We start from the raw sequence: 26,518 nt of genomic DNA on the forward strand, positions 1-26,518 counted from the left end.
CACACACACTTTTTCCAGCCTTGATACAGACCCCAGAATCTATTTTGTTCACATTTATTGTACCTTTCTTTTCTTTTCTTTTTTCTTTTTTTTTTCTCTTTTTTCTTTAAGTAATCATTAAACAGTAATGATAATTTTCGAAAAGATATGTGCTTGTTTGAGAACGGTCCACAGCAACTGAACTGCACCATAAAAAACAGCGTAATCATTTACTTAAAATCACTGTCATTCCGACGAAATAACAGTGATGCCATTGGAGACTGACACACACCTTTACTCAGCCAGTCAGGAAAACTGGGGTATGCCTGGGGACTTGAATCCAAATGCAGTTTCTTACACAGTGCACACATGGCTGTTTTCCTGGCTGAAACAGCGTGATACTTGTCCTTCTCTCTTAGCATTGCCGCATAGGTCTCCGTGTCCCTCTCCAGGTTCTTCAGGTAACGAGCCAGAGCCAGGGGGGAAGTGAACTCCGAGGTGTCCACGAACGTTCCAGAAGGGAAAAACTTTCTGTAGCTGATTCCACCGCGGACGACTGGGATGACATGCATGTCCGCTTTGAACAGCTTGAAGAACTTCTCCGTCACGTAATCACGACACAACGCGTTCTCAAAGGACAGGTAAAACCTGTAGGTAGAGTTCAGCAGAGACAAACAGGAGGAATCGTGAATTCTGGGGCAGTGCAGAGGTCCACAGCGGCCAAAAATGTCTACAGGGTAATGTTTCTGGAGTTCCTGGACGTAGGCCAGGCGCTTACTGGGTGTGTGACAATTGGAGACAAACCAAGCTGCTGACTTTTCTTTGTTAACAGCCACCTGAGTGTAGTTCGTATTCTTCTGTTCACCTGGTCAGCAAAACAATGAAGATGTGAAAAATTAAAACAGAAATACATGCTGTTGGAGCCTATTGATCCAACACTGAATACGTTTTGACAAGTAAGGATCTTACTGCATCAATACGCGCCCAAGACTGTCATCTGTCCAGGAACTACCGTGACAGTGAAAGCAACATCAGCAGAAGAAACTGAGAAACACGGGCATTGTATTGTAAACAAAAATGTCTGCAGGGAGTGTGTCACCAGGGAGTGAATCACCAGGGAGTGTGTCACCAGGGAGTGTGTCACCAGGGAGTGAATCACCAGGGAGTGAATCACCAGGGAGTGTGCCACCAGGGAGTGAATCACCAGGGAGTGTGCCACCAGGGAGTGAATCACCAGGGAGTGAATCACCAGGGAGTGTGTCACCAGGGAGTGTGCCACCAGGGAGTGAATCACCAGGGAGTGTGTCACCAGGGAGTGAATCACCAGGGAGTGTGTCACCAGGGAGTGAATCACCAGGGAGTGTGTCCACCAGGGAGTGTGCCCCATGCCCGCTTGGAGTTTATCAGCATGGAGTGCGTCTAAGCCTGCAAGGAATGTGTCCAAGCCTGCATGGAGTTTGGATGGACTGTCAGCATCAAGAAAACCCATGTCATTCGTCAGGACGGTATTGTACCACCATCAGCATCCACAACGACGTACTTCTAGTCACTGAACATTTCACGCTGTCGCTGAGCATGCAATTTTAAAGCTGCTGGCGTGACTTGCCATTCTCCCCACGAGAGGTGGAAGAGTGGCTAAGATGCTGATCTGCCAATACAATGTCCATAAGGGTCTGGGTTCGAATCCCGCCCTTGCCATTTTTCCCAAGTTTGACTGGAAAATCAAACTGAGCGTCTAGTCATTCGGATGAGAAGATGAACCAAGATCCCGTGTACTGCACGCACTTAGCGCACTGAAAAAGAACCCATGGCAACAAGAGTGTAGAAGAAATCCATTCCGACAGGTGCATAGGTACAAGGGCCTCATTACAGGAGTGGGGACAAGACTGCGCATGATATGCAGTGAAGACGACCTGCTTGAGCATAGAATTGATGAATATGCCCGCTACTTTGCATTGGCAGGTTGGAATTTTGACAAGGCAAAATCTGCTCTGGTGAAAGGTGCCATAAGTGACAGGAAAGAACTGCTGACTGCCACCAGAAAAAAAGAAACCAAAGAAACTGGCTTGGGTCACTACATTTGATCCACGATTCCCTTTCAAATCAGAAATCATGAGACGTAACACCTATTTACTCTATGCTGACCCCCAAAACAAAGAATTTCCCTCCCAAAACCTGATAATTTCAGCAGACAGACGCCGCATAAAACTGAGCAGTATGTACAAACCCACTGTCCCCAGGCGGTTTGTGGTTCATGGCCCTAACAACATCCGATGCTTCTTCAAATATGAGCGAGACACCTGCAGTCATGGCCACTTCACAGACCACGTCATTTCTTCTTGGGATGGAAGGTGTTGGCAGATCAACCAACACCACTCCTGCACCACGCCAAACTTGGTCTATCTATTGACGTGCAGACTGCACCCAGAGGCACAATATGTGGGATGCTAGAGATGGGCAAACCACAAAGCGACTGCAAACTGAGGAAAGGCACCAAGTGTTCGGTCGCTGCCCATGTTTCTTCCACCCCTCACCCTTCTGACGACAACCTCAGCTTTTTACAGGTGACAGCGTTGGAGAAGGTCAACAAAGTGGAGGAGCTGAAAAGAAGAGAACTGCTCTGGATATGCAACCTTGGAACCGTCTTTTTTTTCACTGAACACGAGAAGCGACATCCATGGGTTTTCATTGTGAACTCTGATTCGCGGAGTTACAAGTCTGGTTTGTCTGAGATTCAGAGAGAGAGAGAGAGTGAGTGAGAAAGAGAGATGTGCACACAGACAATTGAAGAAAATATTTAGAACATGATATCTTTACGCAGTAGAACACATCATGTAAGGTAACAAAGATGACGTGAAAATAACATTACGTCACCTGTTAGAGGTGTAGTGACTAAGCTGCTGGGTGGCAGCGAAAATTCAGATTTTTTATTTTTTTGTTTAACAAAATAGGTGTTGGTTTTCAACTTTGTTTTATTCATTATAAATATATATTCATTACGAATATACAACCAGAATTAAAAAGAAAAACAAACAACAAGCCTTTTTCACAAGAAGGAAATTTTCGGTCTCGGACCTTCCTCAGCGACGTAATTAGTGTAACTACGTCAAAGTAGCACGTGACGCAAAATGTTATTGCATCATACTTGACGTAATGTTCAGTCCGAGTTCTTTTTATGCTTCCTCTTTTACTAGACATATTGTCCTCCCACCCCCAGCCCCACCACCCACATCCTCCACCCCCCATCTCCTCTTCTCTCTATCTCTTCCCCCCTTCTCTCTCTCTTCCTTATCTTGCTGTCCCTCTCTTCCTCCCTTTACCCCTTTCTCACTCATCTTCTACTCCCCGTCTTTCGCACCCCTGCCACACCCCAACCCCTCCTACCTCTCTCCCCTCCCCTCTCCTCTCCCCCTGGGGTCCCCTCCGACTCCTCCACCCTCTCCCCCACCCCTACCTCCTCCATTTATACACATGCATGCATGTATGCACATACACACGTATATCCACACATACGCATACACACACATGCGTACACACACATATACACATGTGCCCACACACACTGAGTCTGGAGAAACTGCCTGCTTATAAAGGCATGTCCAGTGAGCGTAAGAAAAGGGTCCTTCGTGTGGTGTCAAAGCAGCAAGTTGGGAAGCTAATCCTGGCTGTTGAGACCGTAAGGACTCAAGGTCCTGAGCTTTGCCATCCAAAAGACTTCCCGTTTGTGTCGTCTGCCAGTGTCCTCGGAGTATTCTTTTTCTATGGGCATGCATCTTAGGTCTTCTAGTGAGTGGTTGGGGATGTTGAAGTGTTGTGTGACGTATGTTCCTTTGTGTTGATGTCTGAGCGATGGAGGAAGAAACGGACTTTGAGAGTGTTTTTGGTTTCGCCTGCATATTAGTGAACTTGCATGTGTTGCAGAAGAGAATGTAGATGATGTTGCGGCTTGTGCATGAAAGTCTGTGTCTGATGTGAAATGATTCTCCAGTTTGGTGGCTGTGGAATGTCGTGTCTTCTACAAGGTGATACTGGCAGACGACGCAGCGCAGGCTCTGGCACTTGAATGAGCCAGCCTCATAATCTCTTGGTGTAGGAAGGGTTCATGGCATGAGGAGCTGTCAAATAGAGCGGCAGTTCCTTTCTCCTACAACCGGAGGGGTGGGGACCGCCTTTTTCATGCGCTCACTGGTGTTGTGCATGTCTCTGTGCAGTTCCTTAAGCCATTCTCGCAATAGGTGGTTGTGGGGGTGATGAGTGACTACAAATGGCACTCTCTCATTTTAGGCTTTTGGTTTGTACTGCAGGCATTCAGAACGGGTCAATATACATGCACTCAAGGCCTGACTAAGCGCGTTGGGTTACGCTGCTGGTCAGGCATCTGCCTAGCAGATGTGGTGCAGTGAATATGGATTTGTCCGAACGCAGTTACGCCTCCTTGAGAAACTGAAACTGAAACTGGCATGATGGCCAAATCGAACAAGATAGTGTTGGGCAAGAACTGGCTGGTCTCGAACACCAAACTGAAGATGTACCAGGCCGTGTGTCCTTGGTAATCTGCTGAATGGCAGCGGATCCTGGACGACTCAGCCAGGCAGGAGAACTGTCAGGAAAGCTTTCGTCTCCTTACCAGACTCTATACGGGGAGAGTCCGACCTGTAGTTGAGTACGGGACATCAGCATGGGCATCAGCTGCAAGGTCTAACCTCGACCATCTCAACAAGATATAGAACCAAGCTCAGCGTGTCATAACTGGCGCCATGAGATCCACCCCAATCCTGAAGATGGAGGAGACCACTGGGCTACAGTCACTGGAGGACAGAAGGGACACAAAGATTCTCATCCAGGCAGCAAAATTCAAACGCCTTGAAAACCATCCAATGAACAACAGAATGAGCAGACCCACCAAGAGCCGTCTGAAAAGAGGCAGCTTCATCCACCAGTCAAGACGCCTTGAAAGACAAACCCAAGTCTTGATGGAACACGAAGCCAAGCCTATCCCGGCAAATGTCACCCACCCATCTTGGAAGAGGCAGGTGTTCCCAACAGTCGTCACCAGCATTCCCGGAGTGGAGAAGAGAGGAACACAGTCAGACACCCAAAGGAAGGCCCTGGCCATAGAGTACATCTACAACCAGTACCCCCAGGAAGACGACCCATGTCTTTACAGATGGCTCCGCCACAGAAGCAACGAGGGATGGTGGAGCTGGAATCTTCCTCCGATACAAAGACGAAGATGAAGAAATGAAAATACTCCACCAACTTCCGAGCTGAGCGAGAAGCCCTCTGTGAGGCAGCCACAACAGTCTCGCAGAACTCCACAAGAACAACAGGGCAAGTGGTGGTGTTCTCAGACGCTCTCTCCGTGCTCCAAGCCCTCAAGAACTCCCGCTGAAAAGAACAGAACCATCTCATTTCAGCCCTTGTTGCCCTGAGTGCCAGAGTGGAGAAAGTGGTGATACAATGGGTACCAGCACACTGTGGCATCAGAGGCAAAGAAAAAGCAGACATTCTGGCAAAAGACGGTGCACAGAAGGAGCAGGCCAACAAACTGGTGTCATACGATGAAATCAAGACAATCAAGGCACAGCAAGGAATAAAGTGGCGCCCCCAGCACCCCAAATATTACCCAGAGGACAGATACCATTTGCTGGAACGACGGGAACAGGTCAAGATCTTCCGCCTGAGGACTGGACACAACCGCCTGCTCCACCACATGCACACAAAATTTGGCATTGGCCAGAGTGGAGAGTGCCCTTGTGGTGAGGGACCAATGACAACCAACCACATCCTTCAAGACTGTACAACGCATACAGCATCCAGGAGGAAGTACTGGCCAACACCGACAGCAGTGGAAGCCAAGCTGTACGGCACCCTGGAGGAGCTGCGACGGACGGCAGCCTTCATCGAGGACACCGGGCTGCTCATCTGATGGGAGGCGAACGAGGAAGAAGAAGAAGAAGTCTCCTTACCAACGACAAATCCTCGGCATCAAATGCGAGACAAAGTCATCAACGCCACCATGCTGGAGCAAGCTGATTTCCTAAACATACACCACCTCCTATCTCAGCGTCGACTTTGATTGCGGGACATGTGAACCGAATGAAGACAGTTGCATACCATGACGTCATGTACGGGGAGCTGGCCACCCAGCACTGCGCTTTGAGGACGTCTGCAAGTGCCACCTGAATCACAGGCGACACAGACAGCTGGCAATGGCTAAGGTCCGACAGTCCTACGTGTTCGTTCGTTCTTTAGTTTAACTCACTCAGTACGGCCAGTCCTCTCTTCTCCTCTACACAGACCCCTCGGATGTCCAGTGGGTGTCTGAATGACCCAACCTTTAGCTTCCGTCGTCAGAATTGTGGTATTCTTTGTCAACATTCACGTCTTCAGTATAAGAGTCTTCCGCTTGCAATATTTTGATGATGGTAATTGGGGTGAAACGCTGTTAATGTCGTCTCTTTCGCCGTTCGTATGGATAGAGTTAACGTCTTTTCACTGTAAGTGATATTAGACGTGTCAATGGTCCGACGTGTCAATAGTCCGACGTTCATTTGTCCGACGTATCGATGGTCCGATGTGGCAGTGGTCCGAGGTAACATAAGCCCGAAAAGCAGCTGTACTCAAACATTTACTTCGACGAAGCAATGGTTTGACGTGGATATAATCCAAATGTTCATTGTTTTATTGAAAACGTTATTTTTTGTTATACTATACGCTTGTTTCTCCCTTGAAAGTTCATTGATGTGGTATGCCATTTGTTTATTTTTAAACTGTTATTTCAAGTCAAGTATACGTATATATGATTTCCATGTCACCTAATAGCGGGGGATGTAAGCAATATCTCACTGCACTTTTGAGTGAAAGATAGAGCATCTGGTGTATAGACACATTTAATTTTAATTTTTTTTTAAAACGAGATGGACATCTTCACAGTCATCCGTGAGATGCGCAATGATCGATTTAGAACTGATCACTCATCCATTTTTTTTCTGTTCTGCCAACACTGTTATACCATCATCATGTTAATACGTAAGTCGGTGATCCTCTTTTTTCCCATGAAGACAATAAAACAAGGGCGGATAAAGTAACTTTTTTTTCTCTTTTTTGCTGCCCCGTCATCTGCACCGTTTCAGTGGCATTGGTCCCACACAGCTCATTCAGAGTCCCCGACACACAGCCACCCCAGAGTTCGTCTGTCACGCTCCCAGCGTCGGCAGTCCGCAGGGAACTGTCGATGTTAGGTCGCCAGGAGGCCACACACTGAAGACATTGACAGGACTCACCCCAAGCACGGAAGTGGAGGGGTATCTAAACTGAGGTCACCATGAGAGCAGGGCATGAAAGGCCACAAATTTGGGACTGTTTTGTTTATATTGATGATGATGGAGGAGGAGGAGGAGGAGGAGGATGACGATGTTGCTATGGAGGTCCATTTTGGTTTGGGACTACATGACAAAGCTGTACTCTACGCTTCCTGTCATAATGATATCCTGGCGTCAACCAGGCCCGAGAGATACAGACACTTGCAGTGTTGGTCAAGTAATTAGAGCAACACACCCAAAGACGCATCCTTTAAGTGGATGACACTCGACTGTGCGGTCCTAGTCTCCCCATTTAAGCCCATAGCACACTCAACTCTGAGAAAAACCTGCCGCCGCTGGGATTCGAACCCGCGTCCTCCCAGCCGTCAGTCCGCGACGCTAACCACTTCGCCACGGCGGCTGGTGATGTAGTAAATTTTGTTTGTTTTGAGAAAATAAGTTGTCAAAAGCGCTCATCACATCAAAGATGTAGAACTTTACTACTTTCTGTCATTTTGATGCAGTGAATATCGATTCACATCACCGGTATTTAATTTACAAGACCAATTGTAAGTTTGAATAAAAAGAGCTCCTGTTGATGAAAGACTACAATTGATGCATATTTTCAACTCTCATTTTCTTTATAGGACACCCCCCCGATTTCTCAGAATGTGTGAGAAATCGTGGGAAGTCCCTTAATTCTATCAAAAATATTTTCTTTATCATCGAAGTTGGTTTCTTGTCTTTTTTAAGAGAAAAATGAGAGAGAGAAAGAAAGAGAGAGAGAGAGGGGGGGTGGGGGGGGGGGGTAGGGTACAGAGAAACGGGAAATGGGAGAAACGACAACGACGGTCGTGATAATGACAGTGGCGATAGTGAAGACATCAACAATAGACAAAGTGAGAGGAACGCCCCACGATTTCTCGCAATCCAACGGTTTCTCTCACTTTGTGAAACAAACAGATGCTCTTCCAATAATGCTGTGTAGGAATGAAAATGTATGATCACATGTTCTTGTCAAGTTCTGTCATGAACATGGTTTGCTTTCTAGTTATAGATAAATTTTCTTTGCTTTAAAATGTGAATAACTGTGTGCGTTATTTATGTAATGTTTCACGTTGTTTTCTGAATTAAGAATAACAAACATCGCCACGTCGAAGATGTTTAGATCTAGAACGAATAGACCTTAAGCGGTCCCAAGGTTGTCATAGCCGAGGGGTGGCAATGGGGACAAGCTCCCATTGTCTATAAAATGCCCCTCACGGCGCGCGTCTCAAACAGCCTCTGACAACTAAGTCCAGCTCCTAGCCTGCTCGTGTGGCTTAGATATAAGCCCGGCGGAACTGCTACTACTGATAGGAGAAGGGGCGAAGGCGGGTCACCTGGCGCCTGAAAACCAGTGCTTTGGGTAGATGGGGCTCATCAGTCTGGGAAGACAGCTCACCTAAGAGAAGGAAAACTCTGATTTCAAACCTCCGCTGCCTTGCGGCCATACCCACTCATAGGAAAGGCTTCGGGAGTCAATCCTGAGGAAAAATCCGGGCAGATGGAGTCCGTTAGCCTCAGCAGGCAGTTCTTCCAAGAGAAGGAAAACTCCCAAGAGAAAACCCGGCCAACTGTAAACCGTTACCAGAACAGGAGATCACCGAAGACGGCGCCACAGTGGCCTCTCTAAGGGGCGTGATCTAGTCAAAACCGGCTGTGCACGCACTCTACGACACATGGCTACGCAGACAACGTTAGACCGATGTGGTGTCGTCTTCCTGGACCATGGCCGGGGGGAGACGGTGCCGGGCCCTCAGCCTCAGCCTCAACTACTACCGACCACGGACGCGATCCTTCCCAGACTCTTTGGGGAGAACAGAATGGAGCACATGGGCAAGCAGCACTTCGTATCGTCCACTGGAATGCGGAAGGAGTACAGCGCAAGAAGGTTGAGCTCCAACGGTTTCTGCGTGAAAATGCGATCGATGTATGTTGCATCCAAGAGACCCACCTCAAGAACACTCACCGCTTTTTCATAAGAGGTTACGAGTTGTTCAGACAAGACCGAGAGAACAGACCAAAGGGAGGCCTCATCACCCTGGTAAGAAACAACATCCCAGCGGCAGAGACCCAGAGTTCTGGTCAAGCTGATTTCGACACAGAATTTCTGGGAGTCAAGTTGGTGTTGCCAGGCACGTCAGTGACAGTCCTCAATGTCTACTCACCTACAAACCAAATACAGCTTGACTCTAACCTCGTTGACTCCCACAGCTGGATCATCACAGGAGACTTTAACAGCCACTCACCCAGCTGGGGCTACCAAGATCTTAACAAGAAGGAAGAAGATGTGGAAAACTGGGCAATCAGTAACCAGCTGATCCTCATCAACAGTCCAAAAGATCCACCTACGTGCTACTCACGAGCATGGAGGACCACAAGCACTCCTGACCTGGCCTTCGCGACAGACGACATCATAGCATTGCCCAAAGGGAGGTGTCGCCCCAGCTTGGAGGCAGCGACCACAGGCCAGTGATCATTACAGTACAGAGACATTTTGAAACCCATCCCACCAGGCTTCCAGTTTCAGTTTCAGTTTCAGTAGCTCAAGGAGGCGTCACTGCGTTCGGACAAATCCATATACGCTACACCACATCTGCCAAGCAGATGCCTGACCAGCAGCGTAACCCAACGCACTTAGTGAGGCCTTGAGGGAAAAAAAAATATATATAGATAAGCTTACATAAATAAAGCAGGCTGGAATTATAAGAAGGCAAACTGGGACCTTTTCAAGCACGAGGTAGACAAGAGGACTTCTGCGCTGACACTGTCGCACCAAGACATCAACGAAAATGCCAATAATTTTAATAAGGCAGTATTACACGCGGCGCAGGCAGCTATTCCACGAGGCAAACGCAGGAACTACCGTCCCTACTGGACACCTGAGCTCGACACCCTGCACAAGACCCTCAGTGAAGCCTTGGACACGATGGAGAGCTCCCCCACTGACGAAAATATAGAGACACACAACAGAGCGAAAGCTGCGTTCACAAAGGAAAAGCTGCAAGCAACACGCAAGAGCTGGCAAGACAAGACATCCTCCCTGAACATGGAGACAGACATGCAGGGGCTTTGGAAGCTGACAAAGAAACTGAATGATGACAACCCCAGCAGAGGCAAAACCGTCATCGAGCATGACAACCAGCTGAAAACAGAAAAGGCCGCAGCCAACACCTTTGCGGAACTATACCGAGAGGAGAGTGCGATCCACATGTCCAGACAGCGTATCAAGCAGGTACGAGAGGAAACCACAAAACTTATGACATCAGACCCACGTGGCATAGATGACAGCTGTACGAGCAAACCACTAACCATGAAGGAGCTGAAACAAGGCATCCGCAAGCTGAAGCCCAAGAAAGCTCCGGGGCCTGATGGTGTCACTGGCGACATGTTGAAGCACCTGGGACCAGCATCCAGAACAGTGCTGCTTCAGATCTTCAATTACAGCTGGACAGCAGGAGTTGTGCCTTCCATCTGGAAAGAGGCAGAGATCATCCCGATCCCAAAGAAGGGAAAGAACAAGAAGGACCCCCTCAGCTACAGACCAATCAGCCTTCTGAGCTGTGTCGGCAAGCTGCTGGAAAGGATGGTCAACCGCCGCCTCACCTTCCTCCTGGAAACACAGAACATCCTTTCACCTACCCAGACCGGCTACAGAAAATTCCGAAACACAGAAGATCAACTAGCCCTCCTTGTCCAGGACATCGAAAACTCTTTTCAGGAGAAGAAGAAAACACTGGCCGTGTTGTTTTTTTTGGACCTGTCGAGAGCGTTTGACAAAGTGTGGAAGGAGGGCCTCATCCTGAAACTTCTCCAAGCCGGCGTACATAACAAGATGTACATGTGGATCCAACACTACCTCTTCGGCAGGACCGCAAGGGTCAAACTAGACGGCTTCCACAGCAGAAAGGTCAAGCTACGTGAGGGTGTCCCCCAGGGAGGAGTGCTTTCCCCAACATTGTTTCTGTTGTATATCAACATCAGAGACAACATCACGAAGCACGTCTCCAACAGTCTGCACGCAGACGACCTGGCAGTATGGACATCCGCTGAACACACCAGCACGGCCTCCTACCGGCTTCAGGAAGTCGTCAGCAATATCGCTACATGGACAGAAGACTGGGGTCTTGAGCTCAACACCACAAAAACCAACGCAACACTTTTCTCTCTCTCCACCGCCAACGAGCAAGTCAAGCTGAAGCTCCAGGGACAGGTCTTGCCCCAGACGAATATACCAACATTCCTTGGTGTCAGGTTGGACACCCGCCTGACCTAGAGGCCCCAGATTGAGGAGATGGAGAGGAGAGGCATCCGCAAGCTAGCCCTGCTGAAGAAGCTGGCCGGGACGACTTGGGGAGCAGACAGCAGGCTTCTCGCCAGGGTCTACATGGGAGCGGTCAGACCCACCATGGAGTACGCCTCAACCTCGTGGGGCACAGCCTCCAAGACCAACAAGAGCCAGCTCGACAAAGTCCAAAGTATGGGACTACGCCTCATACTTGGAGCCATGAGGTCCACGCCGATCCATGACATGAAGAAAACTGCTAACGTTGAGCCCCTGGAGAGAAGATGCGACCTGAAAGTCCTGATGCAGGGAGAGAAGCTCAGAAGACTGCCCTCACATCACCTACACCACAGACTGGAGCAGCCCACCAAGAACCGTCTCAAACGTCAGAGCCTCAACCACCAGTATAAAGCACACAGAGCACAGCACAGCGATGTTCTGGCGGCAAAAGGGGAGTCTTGCACTGACCTTGCCTTGCCTGACTGGAGGCTTGACCAAGAGATAGAGGCCACCATCAACCTCAGAGTTCCTGGCATCACCACCAAAGACCAGCAACCAGCTACTCTCAAGATCCTGACTCTGGCCATGATAGAGGAGTCCTACCCAGCCAGCTCCTGGACCCATGTATACACGGACGGATCAGCGGAGGAAGCCACACACAACGGAGGCAGTGGTGTCTACGTCAGATTTCCCGATGGAGAGCACAGCAGCATCGCACTCCCTGGAGAAAAGCTCTGTTCCAATTTCAGAGCAGAAGTCCTGGCCATCAAAACAGCAGCAGAATTCCTCTCCTCCTGTGGAAAGCCCCTTGGCAGCATCTCCATCTTCACTGACTCCATGTCCACACTCCAGGCCCTTGACTCCCCTGATCCTGGTCCACTGATCCAGTCCCTTAAGGCCTCCCTCACAACCCTTACCCAAACAGCCCCAACGACCCTCCAGTGGGTGCCTGCACATGTAGGCCTCCCAGGCAACGAGCGTGCAGACCACCTCGCTAAGGAAGGAAGCCAGCTCACACAGCCAACCATTCCTGCCACGTATGAGGAAGCAAAAACTCTCCTCCGCAGCAGATTCCGAAGAGGCTGGGTCACCCTGAACGGAGGCTACCAGGCACACCAAGATCCCATCAGGACACTGGAGAGAAGACACCAGACTACCATCTACCGCCTTCGCACAGGACACTGCGGACTCCGAGCACACCTGAAGAGGATTGGAGTGGCAGCCACATCCCTATGTGATTGCGGCCAGGCTGACCAGACCCCATCCCATATTCTCCAAGACTGCCCCCTGTATGAGAAGATGCGGCAGCAGTCCTGGCCTGGGGGTGCTGACCTCAACACCAAGCTCTGGGGGACGGCAGCCGATCTTCACCGGACGTCCGAGTTTGTGGCATCCCTCGGACTTCGACCCTGACTGCGTAGCTGTCGAACGCAAAGAAGAAGAAGAAGAAGACCTTAAGCCGCGGAGAAGAGGCAAATACCTGAGAGCTTCTAATAAATGTTGGTGTGTTTGTCGCCTTTGTCACTGGGAAGGCCTCTAACTCGTATCCGTCATCCAGAACCTTCACCATCATGCCGTCGTGGAACTGCCGGACAATTGTGATGAACTTGCTGGGTCAGCCAAACTTCTCCATGATCTTCCACAAGCCTTCTCTGCTGACCGTATGGAAAGCCTTGGTCAGATCGACAAAAGTCATGAAGAAGTCGATGTTTTGCTTCTGGCATTTTTCTTCGAGTTGGCGCATAGCAAGAATCATGAGCGCAGTCCCCCGTTCATTTTTTTTTTTTGGGGGGGGGGGGGGGGGGGGGGGTGGGGGGGGGAGTGGCGGGTGGCGGGGGGGGGGGGGTATATTTTCAAACATTTTCCCCCATTGCATTGAAGTTTATATTTCTCTCATTGAAACATCATCATCTTTGACAGAATTGTGTACAATTTACATATGTAACAACAACAACAACACACACACACAAAACAATAACAACAAAACAACCATCATTAACACATTCAGCAATTGCAATATACTTCAGTGATAATCAACTTGCAAGAGTATTTCTATTTCGTAATACACAAAGAACAAAAAGAAAGAAAGAAAAATTAAAGAAGAAATGCCAAAAAGACTGATTATATGACGTTGAAAAAGATATTTTGAAAAAAAAGGATAAAAACTGGCATATATCAAACACATTCGACCCATTTACACATTTAAGAAACGTTTGGAATTAATGTTTTGTAAGGCAGCCACTTTGCTTTAAAGTCCTGAATGTTGGATTTAATTCTTTCATTGTGTTCTTCATTTTATAACGCCAGGGAATGTCTTTCAAAACATGTCAAGTTGAGTCTGCATTTGTCAAATTTACATTTATACATGCATATTTTTCCAAAAGTATTAACAGGTCAGAAACTGTATCAGTGCATACACCGAGCAATGCCAAACAGTATCATGTATTCAGCTATTTTAATGTTGGTAGATGTTACACATTTCACCCTCAGTAACTCTTCTAAATTCTGCCAAAAGTGTTTTGAATAATCGCATCTCCAGAATATGTGCTCAATCTTGTCCTTTTCATTGCTACAAAATCACAGTGATGATTATTTGCTATCCCCATTTCTTACAGGACAATATTAGTCCCAATGATCCTGTGTGGTATGCGCAGCCGGAGCAATTTCTGCTTTTTGTCTTGAATTTTGCTTATTTTGTAAAACGCTTCTTTCCATGAAATATCTGTTTCCAATTTGTCAGACCACTTCGGACAAGAATTTTGGAAGTTTGTCATCTGATACCAGAATGTCATAGAATAATCTGGTTCCTTAAGGTACTGAATTATATTATTTTTAAAATACTGGGGGTATCATGTGTACAGTTATTTGGCATGCTCAACTTTGTCTGTTGTACATGTTTTGTGATTGATATTTTACAGCTATTAAATGCTATAAAATGTATATTCATTCCGCATTTCCTATTACATTCATCTTGTGTGAGGAAAGTTCCGTTCCTTGCCAAAACATGTGCAAGACAGTAAACCCTCTTAAGAATCTATTGTTTATAATATATCATGTTACATTCAATTCCTATGTTTTCATTGAAGAATATTGGTTCAGAAAGTAACTCAGTTTGTGAACGTGGCTTTGCACGACTGCCAAACTGGCCTTAAACGTATGCTCCCAAAACAGATCATATAGGGAGTTCTTACATGGCAAAAATCAGGACCATATTTTTCTATTTTGGATTAAAAAAAAATAAGGGGGTGGGGAGGAGGGGGTTAGGAAGTAGAATCCATAGATGGATTCCATTGGATAAGATAAACTTCAGCACATCAACCCTCCCAAGAGGGGTAATACTTCTTTTAATCCAAATCTTAAACAACGTTCACACTTCTGAAAATTGTTGTGCATAGTTGATTTGCTCACGTTGTTTAAAATTGATTGTTAATCATACCCCTATTATTTTTAACTTTTTCAGGATTGCAACTTATATTCATGTGTTGAATGTATTATGTTTCTGAGTTCTTTTCACTACCTAACCAAACTGTTTCCAGTCCATTCGCACCTGTTGCTTCGCCACTCGCCCATCGCCACAGGGCTTGAGGGGTTGTGCGGAGTAGTTTGAAGTCATGACGCGCTTGACGATTAAAGTGAAGGAGAGTTGCGCAGGTCGTCAGCCTCACTCTCTCGTCCCGGCCTATTTGGACCCAGTGGCATGACATGGTCGAGACGGCTGGTCAGGATGCAGTGGATGGCCAGCAGTGTTCTGTATGTTTCTGCGCCCTTTTAGCGCTCCACGGCGCATTGATGAGAATCGCCGTTGAACAAATGATGGTTTCTTCCGCGCAATCCGCCGAACCAAGGCTTCACACTCTAGGTGATGGAGTCTCCCGTCCGACCGACGGATGAGTAGGCAGGCAGGCTTATCTGTCGGTGTGTGTCCTCATATGGGAGAAGAGGCCGATTCTGGATGCGCAGCACTTCCCACAGGTTTTGCAAGTGAAAACGTCTCCAGAAGTTGAGCCCTGCTTCCTTCGCTCACGCTTCTCCTTAATGGCCAGCGTTCTCTTGTTTTCAAATGTCTTTATGCCATTAGAGCACAGCATCCTCCAACGTGAGTGGTCAAGGGCATCAGTTTCCCAGGAAGCGATGTCTATGTCACAGGCTCTGAGGTTTGTTTTCAAAGTGTCCTTGAAGCGCTTGCAGGGTCTTCCAAGTTCACGGTGGCCTTCCTTCAGCTGGCCATACAAGAGCATCTTCGGGATCCTGCTGTCTGTCATGCGGACAACGTGTCCTGTCAGCGCAGCTGACACTGGATAGCAGGCTTTCAATGCTGGGCAGGCCGCTCCTCTCTAGGACCTGGAGGTTGGAGACCCTGTCTTGCCACTTTATGCTGAGGATCTTTCGAAGGCATCTCTGGTGAAACTGCTCAAGTTGTTGAATGTGACGGCGATACGTCGTCCATGTTTCACAGCAGTACAAGGTGGTCAGCACAACAGCTCCGTAGGTTTTGATTTTGGTGCTGAGCCTGATGCCTTTGTTGTTCCACAGCCTGTTGCTGAGTGTGCCAAAGGCAGAGCCGGTCTTGGCGATGCACAGCGTCACTTCTGCATCAAGGGCTCCATTGCTGCATAGGGTGCTGCCCAGGTAGCAAAACTTGTCGACTGACTTGATCTCTGTGTCATCGATCTTGATTAGAGGTGTGGGGGGGGGGGGGGGGGGGAGGCACTGGCATTCTGTGAGCTAGCTTGTTGGTACATGGACTCGGTCTTGCTGAGGCTGATGGTGAGTCCAAAGTGCCTGCAGGAGGTTGAGAACCTGTCCATAATGAACCGCATGTCCTCATGGGTGTGTGCAGCAATCGTGCAGTTATTAGTGAAGAGGAACTCTCTCAACAGTGCCTCAAACACCCTGGACCTGGCGTGGAGTCGCCACAAGTTGAAACGTTTGCCATCTGTGCGAAACTGAATGTAGATGTCCTAGTCACAGTCTTGGAAGGCGTCAATCAGCATGGCAGAGAAGAGAATGGAGAACAGTGTGAGTGCCAGGACGCAGCCCTGCTTCATTCCATTTACCACAGGGAACGGATCCAACATGTCAGTATTTTCCTGTACTCTCGCCTGCATGCCATCATGGAATGACGCAATCAGCTGGATTAGGCTCTCTGGGCAACCAAACTTTTGGAGGATCTTCCACAGACCACTGCAGTTCACCATGTCAAAGGCCTTAGTCAGGTCTACAAAGACCATGTGGAGCTCCTTGCATCAGATACGGACGAGTCCCTGTTGAGGAGGGTGTTGAAGTGCTCTGCCCAGTGGGCAAGGATGTCTTTCTTGTCTCTCAGGAGGGTGGTCTGGTGATCCTGTGACTCTCGACCCATACACAGCTCGGAGACCATCATGGAAGGTCTTCATCTTGTGAGCATCAGCAGCGGACTGAAGCTCTTCAGACTTTCTCTCCCAGCTACTGTTGAAATGGTGCGGCTGAGCTCCTCGTAGAAAGCTTCTTCGATGTCGTCAGGGTTGGTCATCGTTGGGGCATAGCAGCTGATGACTGTGGAGAAGCGATCCTCAGACAGCTTCAGACGCAGGGTCATCAGCCTATTGTTTATTTCACGTGGAAGGCTGTCACGCTGTCGCGCAAGTTTGGTTCGTATGGCAAAGCCCACGCCTGAGGTTCTTGGAGTGCCATCTGGCTTCCCAATGCAGTAGAAGGTGTAACCCTCTCCAACTTCCTCAGCTGGGTTTCACCAGCAAACCTTGTTTCGCTCAGGGCTGCTATGTCCACCTGGTAGCGATCAGGCATTCTAGCAATGAGCTCTGTACGCCCTTCTGGTCTGTCGTCTCTGTCCAAAAGGGTGCGAACATTCCAGGCACCCAGAGTCAGGGCATGACTCCTGGATGTTTTTTTCTGTTGTTTTCGACTGTTAGTGTAAGTCTGTCATTGTTGATAATTTCCAGTCTGAACCCGTTAAAACTGAACATGGAGTCCCACAGGGATCTGTTTTAGGCCAAGTGTTCTTCACACTATACACTGCTCCTCTCGCTGAAATTATCAACCGCCATAATGTCAGTCATCATTCTTATGCTGATGACACTCAACTCCAGAAGAGTGATGCACCTGAAAAACTGTCGTCGCTCTTGCAAGAAACATCCAACTGCTTCCTGGATATTCAAAATTGGATGACTCTAAATAAGTTACAATTGAATGCGGACAAAACTGAAGCAATGATCATAGGAACTAAACAAAAACTCTCTTCCATGACAACTGACACAATCAAACTTGGCAGTACATCCATCCCTCTCTCCAGTTCAGTCAGGAACCTCGGCGTTGTCCTTGACAACACACTGTCCATGCAAAAATTTATCAGTCAGACATGTCAATCCTGCTACTGTCAACTGCGGCGCATCAGTTCCATCCGGAAATATCTGTCCATTGACGCAACATCTAGACTTGTCGTTTCTCTCATTCTCTCTTGCCTTGACTACTGTAACTCTCTATTGTCTGGTTTGCCTGCTTCATCCATTCAATCCCTTCAGCGCATACAAAACTCTGCTGCCCGACTCGTCCTCAGAAAGAAAAGATCTGAGCACATCACTCCTCTTTTGCAACATCTCCTCTGGCTCCCTGTCTCACACAGAATAAAGTACAAGATCAGCACTCTATGCTACAAATGTATTCACAAATCAGCCCCTTCCTATCTCTGTGGCTGCCTTCACCTCTGCACTCCATCTCGCTCACTGCGATCAGCTTCGGATCCACTCTATTTACGCATACCCAGATTCAAACTCTCGACTGTTGGCCGCCGTTCTTTCTCTGTCTCTGGACCTTGCAATTGGAATGAACTTCCTCTTTCGCTTCGTCAAGTCTCCACACTCAGCTCTTTCAAGTCTGGCCTTAAAACCCACCTCTTCCCAAAATAGCCTCCCTTCCCTGCCTCTTCCTTGTCTTCAGTTTCTCTAGTTTATATGCGGGCGTGAGAATGACTGGTGCGAAAGTGCTTTGATTTGTCTATGCACAAGATTCAGCGCTATATAAATTCCACTATTATTATTTATTATTATGTCCAAGTAGGTGTGGTTTCCTGCTAGGTACTAGTCGAGGCAGGCTTTGATTAGGGATCCTTTTATCTCCCCTTCCCCATGTGTGGAGATCAGTGCTGTCCCTAAAAAGGGCTGCTCTGACACCGTGGGAGGATGCGGGCGCCGCATCTGCCCCAGTCTACGGCGGACGACCATCAACCCACAGCCGCCTGAGTGCAGACTCTTCACTAGGAACTGCCAGCAGCATCCTCTGCCTGTCCGCGTTACCACTTCTCCATCCCCGCAGGGCTTGGTAAATCTGGGCGTTGAAGGGCTAGCTCGTCGTTCCGACATTAGCCTGGTTGCCTGACCTCTAGGTAATCTGGAGATCTGGAGAAAAGAAACTTTGTTGATACGTCTATGAGCTTTTTTATTAATGTATAATGGGAAAGTAAGTTCAGACCAATGTGCAATCCTATCTGAAGCTATAAAATTCTATATAAACCTGTACAGTCGCAGAGACGTGAATGATATTGATCTTAAGCAACTCCTGCTTGATGCCCCTGTGATCTCGACTGAAGACAGTGACAGAATTAATGGCCCTATCACTCACACTGAAGCAATAGATGCATTGAGGAACATGCAAAATGACAAGAGTCCAGGTCCTGATGGCTTTACTGTAGAATTTTACAAATTTTTCTTTGTAGATTTTGGGCATTTTTTGGTTGGATCAGCTAATGTTGGCTACGAATGTGAACAACTGTCAACCTCTCAGAGGCAAGGCATTATAATTTGCCAACCAAAAGATAATAAGCGCAGACAGGTTATTAAAAATTGGCGTCCAATTTTTCTTTTAAATGTATCTTATAAAATAGCTTCATCTTGTATTTCTGCAAGGTTACAAACTGCACTGCCAAGCATCATCAACAATTGTCATAAGGGTTTTTTGAAAGGACATTACATAGGTGAATGCATCCGATTGGTTTGTGATGTTATTGCTCATACTGAAAAAAATATGTATTCCTGGTTTTTTAATGCTTGTTAACTTTGAAAACGCTTTTGATAGCGTGTCATGGTATTTTGTTGAAAAATGTTTGAAGTTTTTTCACTTTGGTCACAGTATTATACAATGGTTTAGAACCTTGTGCAAAAATGCCACCTCATGTGTTTTAGTCAATGGTCAGTATTCCAGCTGCTTTAAGTTAGAAAGAGGGTGCAGACAGGGTGATCCACTTTCCCCTTACTTACATTTAATATGTGCTGAGATACTGTCACTCATGATTAGAAATAACAAACACCTATAAAAAGTATTAAGATAAGAGGGCTTGGAGAATTACTATCCCAATTTGCTGATGATACCTCATTGTTTTTAGATGATTCTGAGCAATCACTGAAAGAGTCAGTAAATACTCTTGATGTTTTCTCATAAATGTCAGGTTTGAAAGTAAACAATGGCAAAACCCAGCTAGTTTGGTTAGTGAGTAGACAAAATTGCCATATACGATATTTTAGAGCCAAAGATTTCCTTGACCAGGTAAAGTTCTTGGAATCATATTTTCGACAGACATTAATAGAATTGTTGACACAAATTATGATAATTGTCTTTTCAGTGTTACCAAAACACTGAAACAATGGAAAAGAAGAAATCCTACAACATTTGGTAAAATACCCATAATGAAAACACGTGTTTTCTCAGTTGATTTACTTATTTATAAACCTGCCAGATCCTCCAAAAACAGTTATTGAAACAGACAGAGTCAGAAATGTTACAGTTTTTATGGAATGGAAAACCAATAAGATTAAGAAGACTGTTCTGTTCCAGGAACATGAAAAAGGTGGCTTAAAGCTGTGTGAAATATTTTCTTTTCTTGCAGTGTCAAAGATTAGTTGGTTGATGTGCATATTGTCCAACTCGAACTTCACAGATTTCATGCATAACTTGTATCCAGACTTGAAACAAATGAATGTTCTAGGGGGAGAATATGCCAATGATTTGATGAATAGAATGGATAACCCCTTCTGGAGAGATGTTATCAAATACTACAAGTATCACTGTTCAAAGTGTAAACCTGAGGACTGGAAAGAATTTTTTTTTTCTCAAAAGATACATTATTTTGCTAACATTACAAGAGACAACAAAATAGTTAATATGAAGGAATGGATTGATGCAGGGATAACTAACATCTTCCATTTGATGGATGGAAATGGAAATCTTCTTTCTTTTGATGAGTTTAAACAAAAATATGCTACTGTCACAAGGGCACACTTCTTAACATTTACTGGAATTATTAGAGCAGTCAGAAAATACCAAGAAAGATTTATTTACATGCAAAATACAGATAATGGGAGTGATCAAGAAAATATAGCATGGTGTCATATCCGAAAGGGTAACAAGGCAGTGAAGTTCATATTAAATCTGATATCATTCCCACAGCTGTGAGAAAATGGAATACCCTATACACGGAACTTGAGTGGGAAAACATCTTTCTCTACCCTATCAAAACAACAACAGACACACAACTGAGAGGGTTTCAGTTCAGATTACTTCATCATAATTATTCTACCTACTCAAACATTCCTTCATATATATAAGCATGCCAACTCCCCACTTTGTCATTTTTGCAGTCTAGGAATACAAACAATTCAGCAACTCTTTTGGAACTGTCAGATTGTACAACAGTTTTGGATGGATTTTGTATCCTTGTTGCACAACAGATGTTGCCATTGTGCAAGATTAACACTAAGAGAACAGCTCATTTTGTTTGGTTGTTCAAAAAATGTAAAGACAGATAAAAGCTTATACTTAATAATATTAACTGCAAAATTCTTCATCCATAAGTGTAATGTACAAGGAACAACACCTACACTAGACCATTTTATTAACTATTTGAAAATAAGATTCAGGTTAGAAAAATATTTGTTCTCCACTCTTGGGAAATACGAACAATTCTGTTCAGCATGGCAGGTATATATATTTGCCCTTGATTACTTAAATAATCAGTTAGTTAATTTAGTGATTGGGAACAGAATAGTATAGTCCATGTCTATGCAATCCAACACGTAGTACCATATATGACAATGATAGTAATCATGATAGTATTTATATAGCGCTGAATCTTGTGCAGAGACAAATCTAAGCGCTTTCACAGCAGTCATTTACACGCATGCATAACTGTAAAACTGAAGAAACTGAAGACAAGGAAGAGGCAGGGGAGGGAGGCTATCTTGTGAAGAGGTGGGTTTTAAGGCCAGACTTAAAGAGCAGAGTGCGGAGACCTGACGAAGCGAAAGAGGAAGTTCATTCCAATGCAGGGTCCAGAGACAGAGAAAGAACGGCATCCAACAGTGGAGTGTTTGAATCTGGGTATGCGTAAACAGATGGGATCCGAAGCCTGTCGTAGAGAGCGATTTGTATCATAATGAATATGCTTTATTTGTAGGTATAATACACAGCAAGATTCAGCCAATTAGAAACAAAAGCATACACTTCCACTTGTGACTTTAATTCCGCAGGATGTCTAACAAAACATATTAGTAGATGATTATGTAAGTCTGTTTTGTAATTGATGGCATCCGTGTGATCATGGTATCTGTGCACTCTTGATGTTATGTGTTGCAATGTCCTGTATTCTCAATTTGTGTTTATTAAAAACAAAAACAAACAAACAAAACAAAATTTTAAAAAATCGTGGAAATAGTATTACTTCAGAGTACTTACCTCTGTACACCAGTACCCCATATGGCGAAAACAAATCAGAGTCGATTCTTTGTGTCATTGTCCAGTTGAAAGAACGTGACCATTCTGGCGTCCGCATGTTATGTCCCAACCGATATGGTGATTCAAAACCAAACGCCACCCAAACCTGCCCATGAGGTCTGCTTTTTGGCGGAAATTTCTCACCAAAGAAGAAGACATGGAATATGACAGCGTCCGCCTGGTGGAAAAGACTTCGATTTCTTGTCATTGTACAGGAGGTCAAAGAGCAACCCTTGAAAACTGTCTTGATGTTTATGTGGAACCAGTCCGGAAAGTTATAGAAGAGAACCAATTTGTTCTTATATTGTTGTACATTAGAGTTTGTTTGGCCTTGATGAACTTGCATTTTTTCCTCGTATGCGTGTGTTCCCAGTATGAAGGGAGAAGTGAGAAGCAAAGCCGTAGAATTTTTACTTCTTGGCGTGGTCAATCTCTGTTTCTGACGAAACGACGCCCACCTTCTCAGAGATGTAGATGATTCACGGTCAGCACCTGTCATGTCTCCCACAGGAGATATTCTACCTGCATTGTCCACAGACAGAAAGAACCAGACCATCAGGCAGCACACAGCTAGGTAAAGACACAGAAGTAGGAAACACCAAAGACGGGCACGTTGAACCTTCAGCTCCATGTCTGTGAACAGAATGTAACAGGTGGGTGTTGTGTGCTGGTGTTTTGGGCTGTATCATTGAATCACTTGTGTAAACAATATAAGTCTATGTAATAATCCGTTGTTCGTGTGTGTGTGTGTGTGTGTGTGTGTGTGTGTGTGTCCATGGTAAACTTTAATATTGTTATTTTTTCTGGAAATACTGTGTTCGCTGATTTCAAATTTGAATTGGAAAAAATCTTCAGTCATACCAATGATAGGTTTTAAGTCTTCCGGATTAAGCTGTATTTCTGGATCATGAACGATTTATTTCGATGAGGATCCAGATCCAGATTCAGTTTCAGTTTCAGTAGCTCAAGGAGGCGTCACTGCGTTCGGACAAATCCATATACGCTACACTACATCTGCCAAGCAGATGCCTGACCAGCAGCGTAACCCAACGCGCTTAGTCAGGCCTTGAGAGGGAAAAAAATGCTTGGCTTTGAAGACGACATGACATCATTTTTTCATGTTCGCAACTGAAAAAAAAGAAATACAAATTCTAAACCAGCCGCCGTGGTTAGCGTCACGGACTGACGGCTGGGAGGACGCGTGTTCGAATCCCAGTCGAGGTGGTATTTTTCAACCCGCGGAGTTAAGTGTGCTTGCGGCCGGCTCCCACACAGAGCTGAGTGCGCTTGTGGGCTTAAAGGGGAAGAAAGGACTACACTGTCGAGTATCATCCATTCCACGGATCCGTCTTAGGGTGTATTGCTGTAATTTCCTGACCAACACTACAAGTGTCTGTATCTCTCGGGTCTGGTTGACGCCGGGAAATCATGGCAGGAAGCATAGAGAACAACCTTGTCACGTCGCGAAATACCAAACCAAAATGGACCTCCAAAGCAGCATCGTCATCATCATAATCGTTGTCCTCCGCCTTCTTCATTGTCAATAAATTTGTGAAAAGTCCCAGATTATGTGGCCTTTCATGCCCTGCTCTCATGGTGATCTCACTTTAGACTGAATTCCATCGGTAGACGCGCTTTTTAGCGCTGTGAGCAAGTCTACTTACTCTCGAACTGAACATGCTTGGTTTGAATCTGCTAATTATGTCTCTTCTTTTGTGTTTGTTTTTATACAGCATTTACGGTGTTGTCTTATGCTGACTTGTGTTACATTGTGTTGTATTACTGAAGCATTGCTTTGTGTTGTATTGTGTTAATGCAACTCTGCGTTGCGTAAATAGCAGCACATTGTACCACATTTTATCATGCAACACTGCACGGCACTGATGCTGTTAATACCATTTTTCGTCTGTCTGCTATATTGCTGTTAAATCAGTTGTCGCTACTGTATGTATTACCACAATTACTATCCCAATAGACGTTTTATATTTTACTACCGCTGCAACGAAAACTGTTCAAGCGAACTTCTGCTGCTGTCACAACTACTATCTTAATGGACTATGGTACTGACGTTATCACGACTGCTATCTCCAAAACTACATTTCTACGTTTGCTGTTCTGATTACCATTTTTATATACTGCTAATATTGTGGATACTACTGCTGCTACAACGAGTAACATTTCTTCACACTACCGTTACTTAAATGGCTACAGATGATAATAATGATAGTAATAACGAATTCTATATACCCTAAACATCCGAAGACTTCAAAAAAAGCCATGTTAAAATGACTAGAGTAAAAAATATATCAAAGTAACAAAGTTGTGGAAAAAAATTCTACACAAAATATACACATAATAGCACAATGAAACCAGATATAAAAAAGAAGAAATATAAAACAGCTGAACGACTGGTGTGAAGCACATTACGTAAAACACACATATCATCGAAGGAAGGATTTTAGGTTAAAATATTTTTAATCGTATGACACAGAAAGGAAAACACTTTGTGGTTAGTATGTACATGACCACACACTGATTGTGTGTGTGTGTGTTTGCTGTGATTTGATTTTCCGGGGAAATATCTCTCTCTCTCTCTCTCTCTCTGTCTCTCTCTCTTTTTTTCTTGTTTGTTTGTTTATTAGAAAATGTATTTGTTCGCAACGTGTTGTCTGGAACGTTACTTTTGACGTTGTAGTGGGTTTTTTTGTTTGTTTGTTTTTTGTTGTTGTTTTTTTTAGTAGTTTCAGATGTTCTAGTTGAGTGGTTTCAGATGGTTTTACTTACTTACGTGTCAATCTCGGAGGCCTCAGCTCACATCTCAAGAACAATAACTGCAAAAATGCTTTTCAACTTCGTAAGCACTGCTTTACTAATTGTACGCCCCGTCCCTTCCTGTGCCCACTCCTGGCCACAGCTGTGAACTCAGTGACAGCGAATGATCTGTGAACAGAGCGGCACTATCGACCCCGTCTTTTCCTTCCTCGTCTGATCAGATTATGATTTTAAATTTCTGTTGCACAAGTTCAGTACATTTATTCATGTGAATTCACATATTTAAAACATAGAAGGATGTACTGCCGGGTTCAGTAGAAACAAATTAAAGAAAAAAAAACAGCTCTATGTTTTCACACTTTGTTCAGCGGAGGTAACCATATCCCGCGCCCAGTGTGTCTGATCCGCTGTGCGAGCGGCGTGTTTGTGCCACGCCTACAGTCCACCTGTGGATGGCTGACTTGGTATTGTACGGTCAGCCACTACGGTCAAATTTTTTTTCTTGTAGGTGGTAAAACTTTATGCTTGGAAAAGTAATTCGGGGCATGAGGCCCCCCTTAAGCAAGAAATCCGAATTCTCTTGTCGTTGATGCCACATCTTAACTAAGTGTAAACGATAGCGGCGTAACCACACTACAACATATCCCAAGCAATCGTAGATTGAAACAAGCAGTTATACGTAAGAGGTGATCAACTGAAAAAAAAATTTGCCTTCTTGCCCCAAACGTGGGGCAAAACGCCCTCGAGCGAGGGGCAAAGCGCCAAGTGTGGGCGTTTTACCCCTTGATCTAATTACTAACTTGATACTCAGTAGGATATAAATCGCGTGCTGGATATGTTCTTGTTTCCATAACCCACCGAGCACCGACATGGATTACATATATTTGCCCCACTCGGCTATTGCGTCCGCCATTTATTTGTTACTCTCTCTCTCTCTCATTCACTGTCATTCACAGCCTTTATTCTTTTAGCTTATCACTCTACCTCCAGTTAACACATAAGCACGCTCTCTCTTAGACAATTCTATTATAGTCACATGAAAAGCAAATCCTACAATGAAAATGATCAACAAAACTGGTTGCAAACCTCTCTGCCAGTTTCACCAGTTTCAGGTCACGTCAAGGCTGGTGTTCGGCAAAACTGCCTGTTTATGTTTTTCTTCCGACTTGTCATTGATAGATAAGAAACGATCCGAGTCCAATGGACGCTATAGTCCAGGACAGATACAAAAATGGTCAAAATGTCTGTAACAAAACCGTTCTTTTCACAATAAAATAGAATAAATCATACTGATCACGCTGATAAAAACTTGACCGCTGTATGTGGGTGGGAACATAATTAGATTTTAGTTTTTAATAATTATTTGTCACACTTC

The 26,518-nt window shown here is 45.5% G+C and overlaps 1 protein-coding gene across 2 annotated transcripts; it reads right to left on the bottom strand.

The window, feature by feature from the left end:
• On the bottom strand, positions 1-25,279 carry LOC143278058 (3-galactosyl-N-acetylglucosaminide 4-alpha-L-fucosyltransferase FUT3-like). Of its 2 annotated transcripts, none has more exons than XM_076583073.1 (3): positions 25,156-25,279; positions 22,333-23,004; positions 1-844 (listed from the first exon to the last, which is right to left on the bottom strand). In XM_076583073.1, exons 2-3 carry the CDS (start codon positions 23,000-23,002, stop codon positions 210-212), a joined length of 1,305 nt encoding a protein of 434 aa, XP_076439188.1. In that variant the 5' UTR covers positions 23,003-23,004; positions 25,156-25,279; the 3' UTR covers positions 1-209. The 2 variants fall into 2 exon arrangements, with proteins under 2 accessions (XP_076439188.1, XP_076439189.1); XM_076583074.1 differs by having other exon boundaries at positions 25,160-25,246.
• Between the last annotated feature and the right edge of the window lie 1,239 nt (positions 25,280-26,518).

This window comes from Babylonia areolata, chromosome 35 (genome assembly GCF_041734735.1).
Source record: "Babylonia areolata isolate BAREFJ2019XMU chromosome 35, ASM4173473v1, whole genome shotgun sequence".
NCBI classification, from domain to species: domain Eukaryota; kingdom Metazoa; phylum Mollusca; class Gastropoda; order Neogastropoda; family Buccinidae; genus Babylonia; species Babylonia areolata.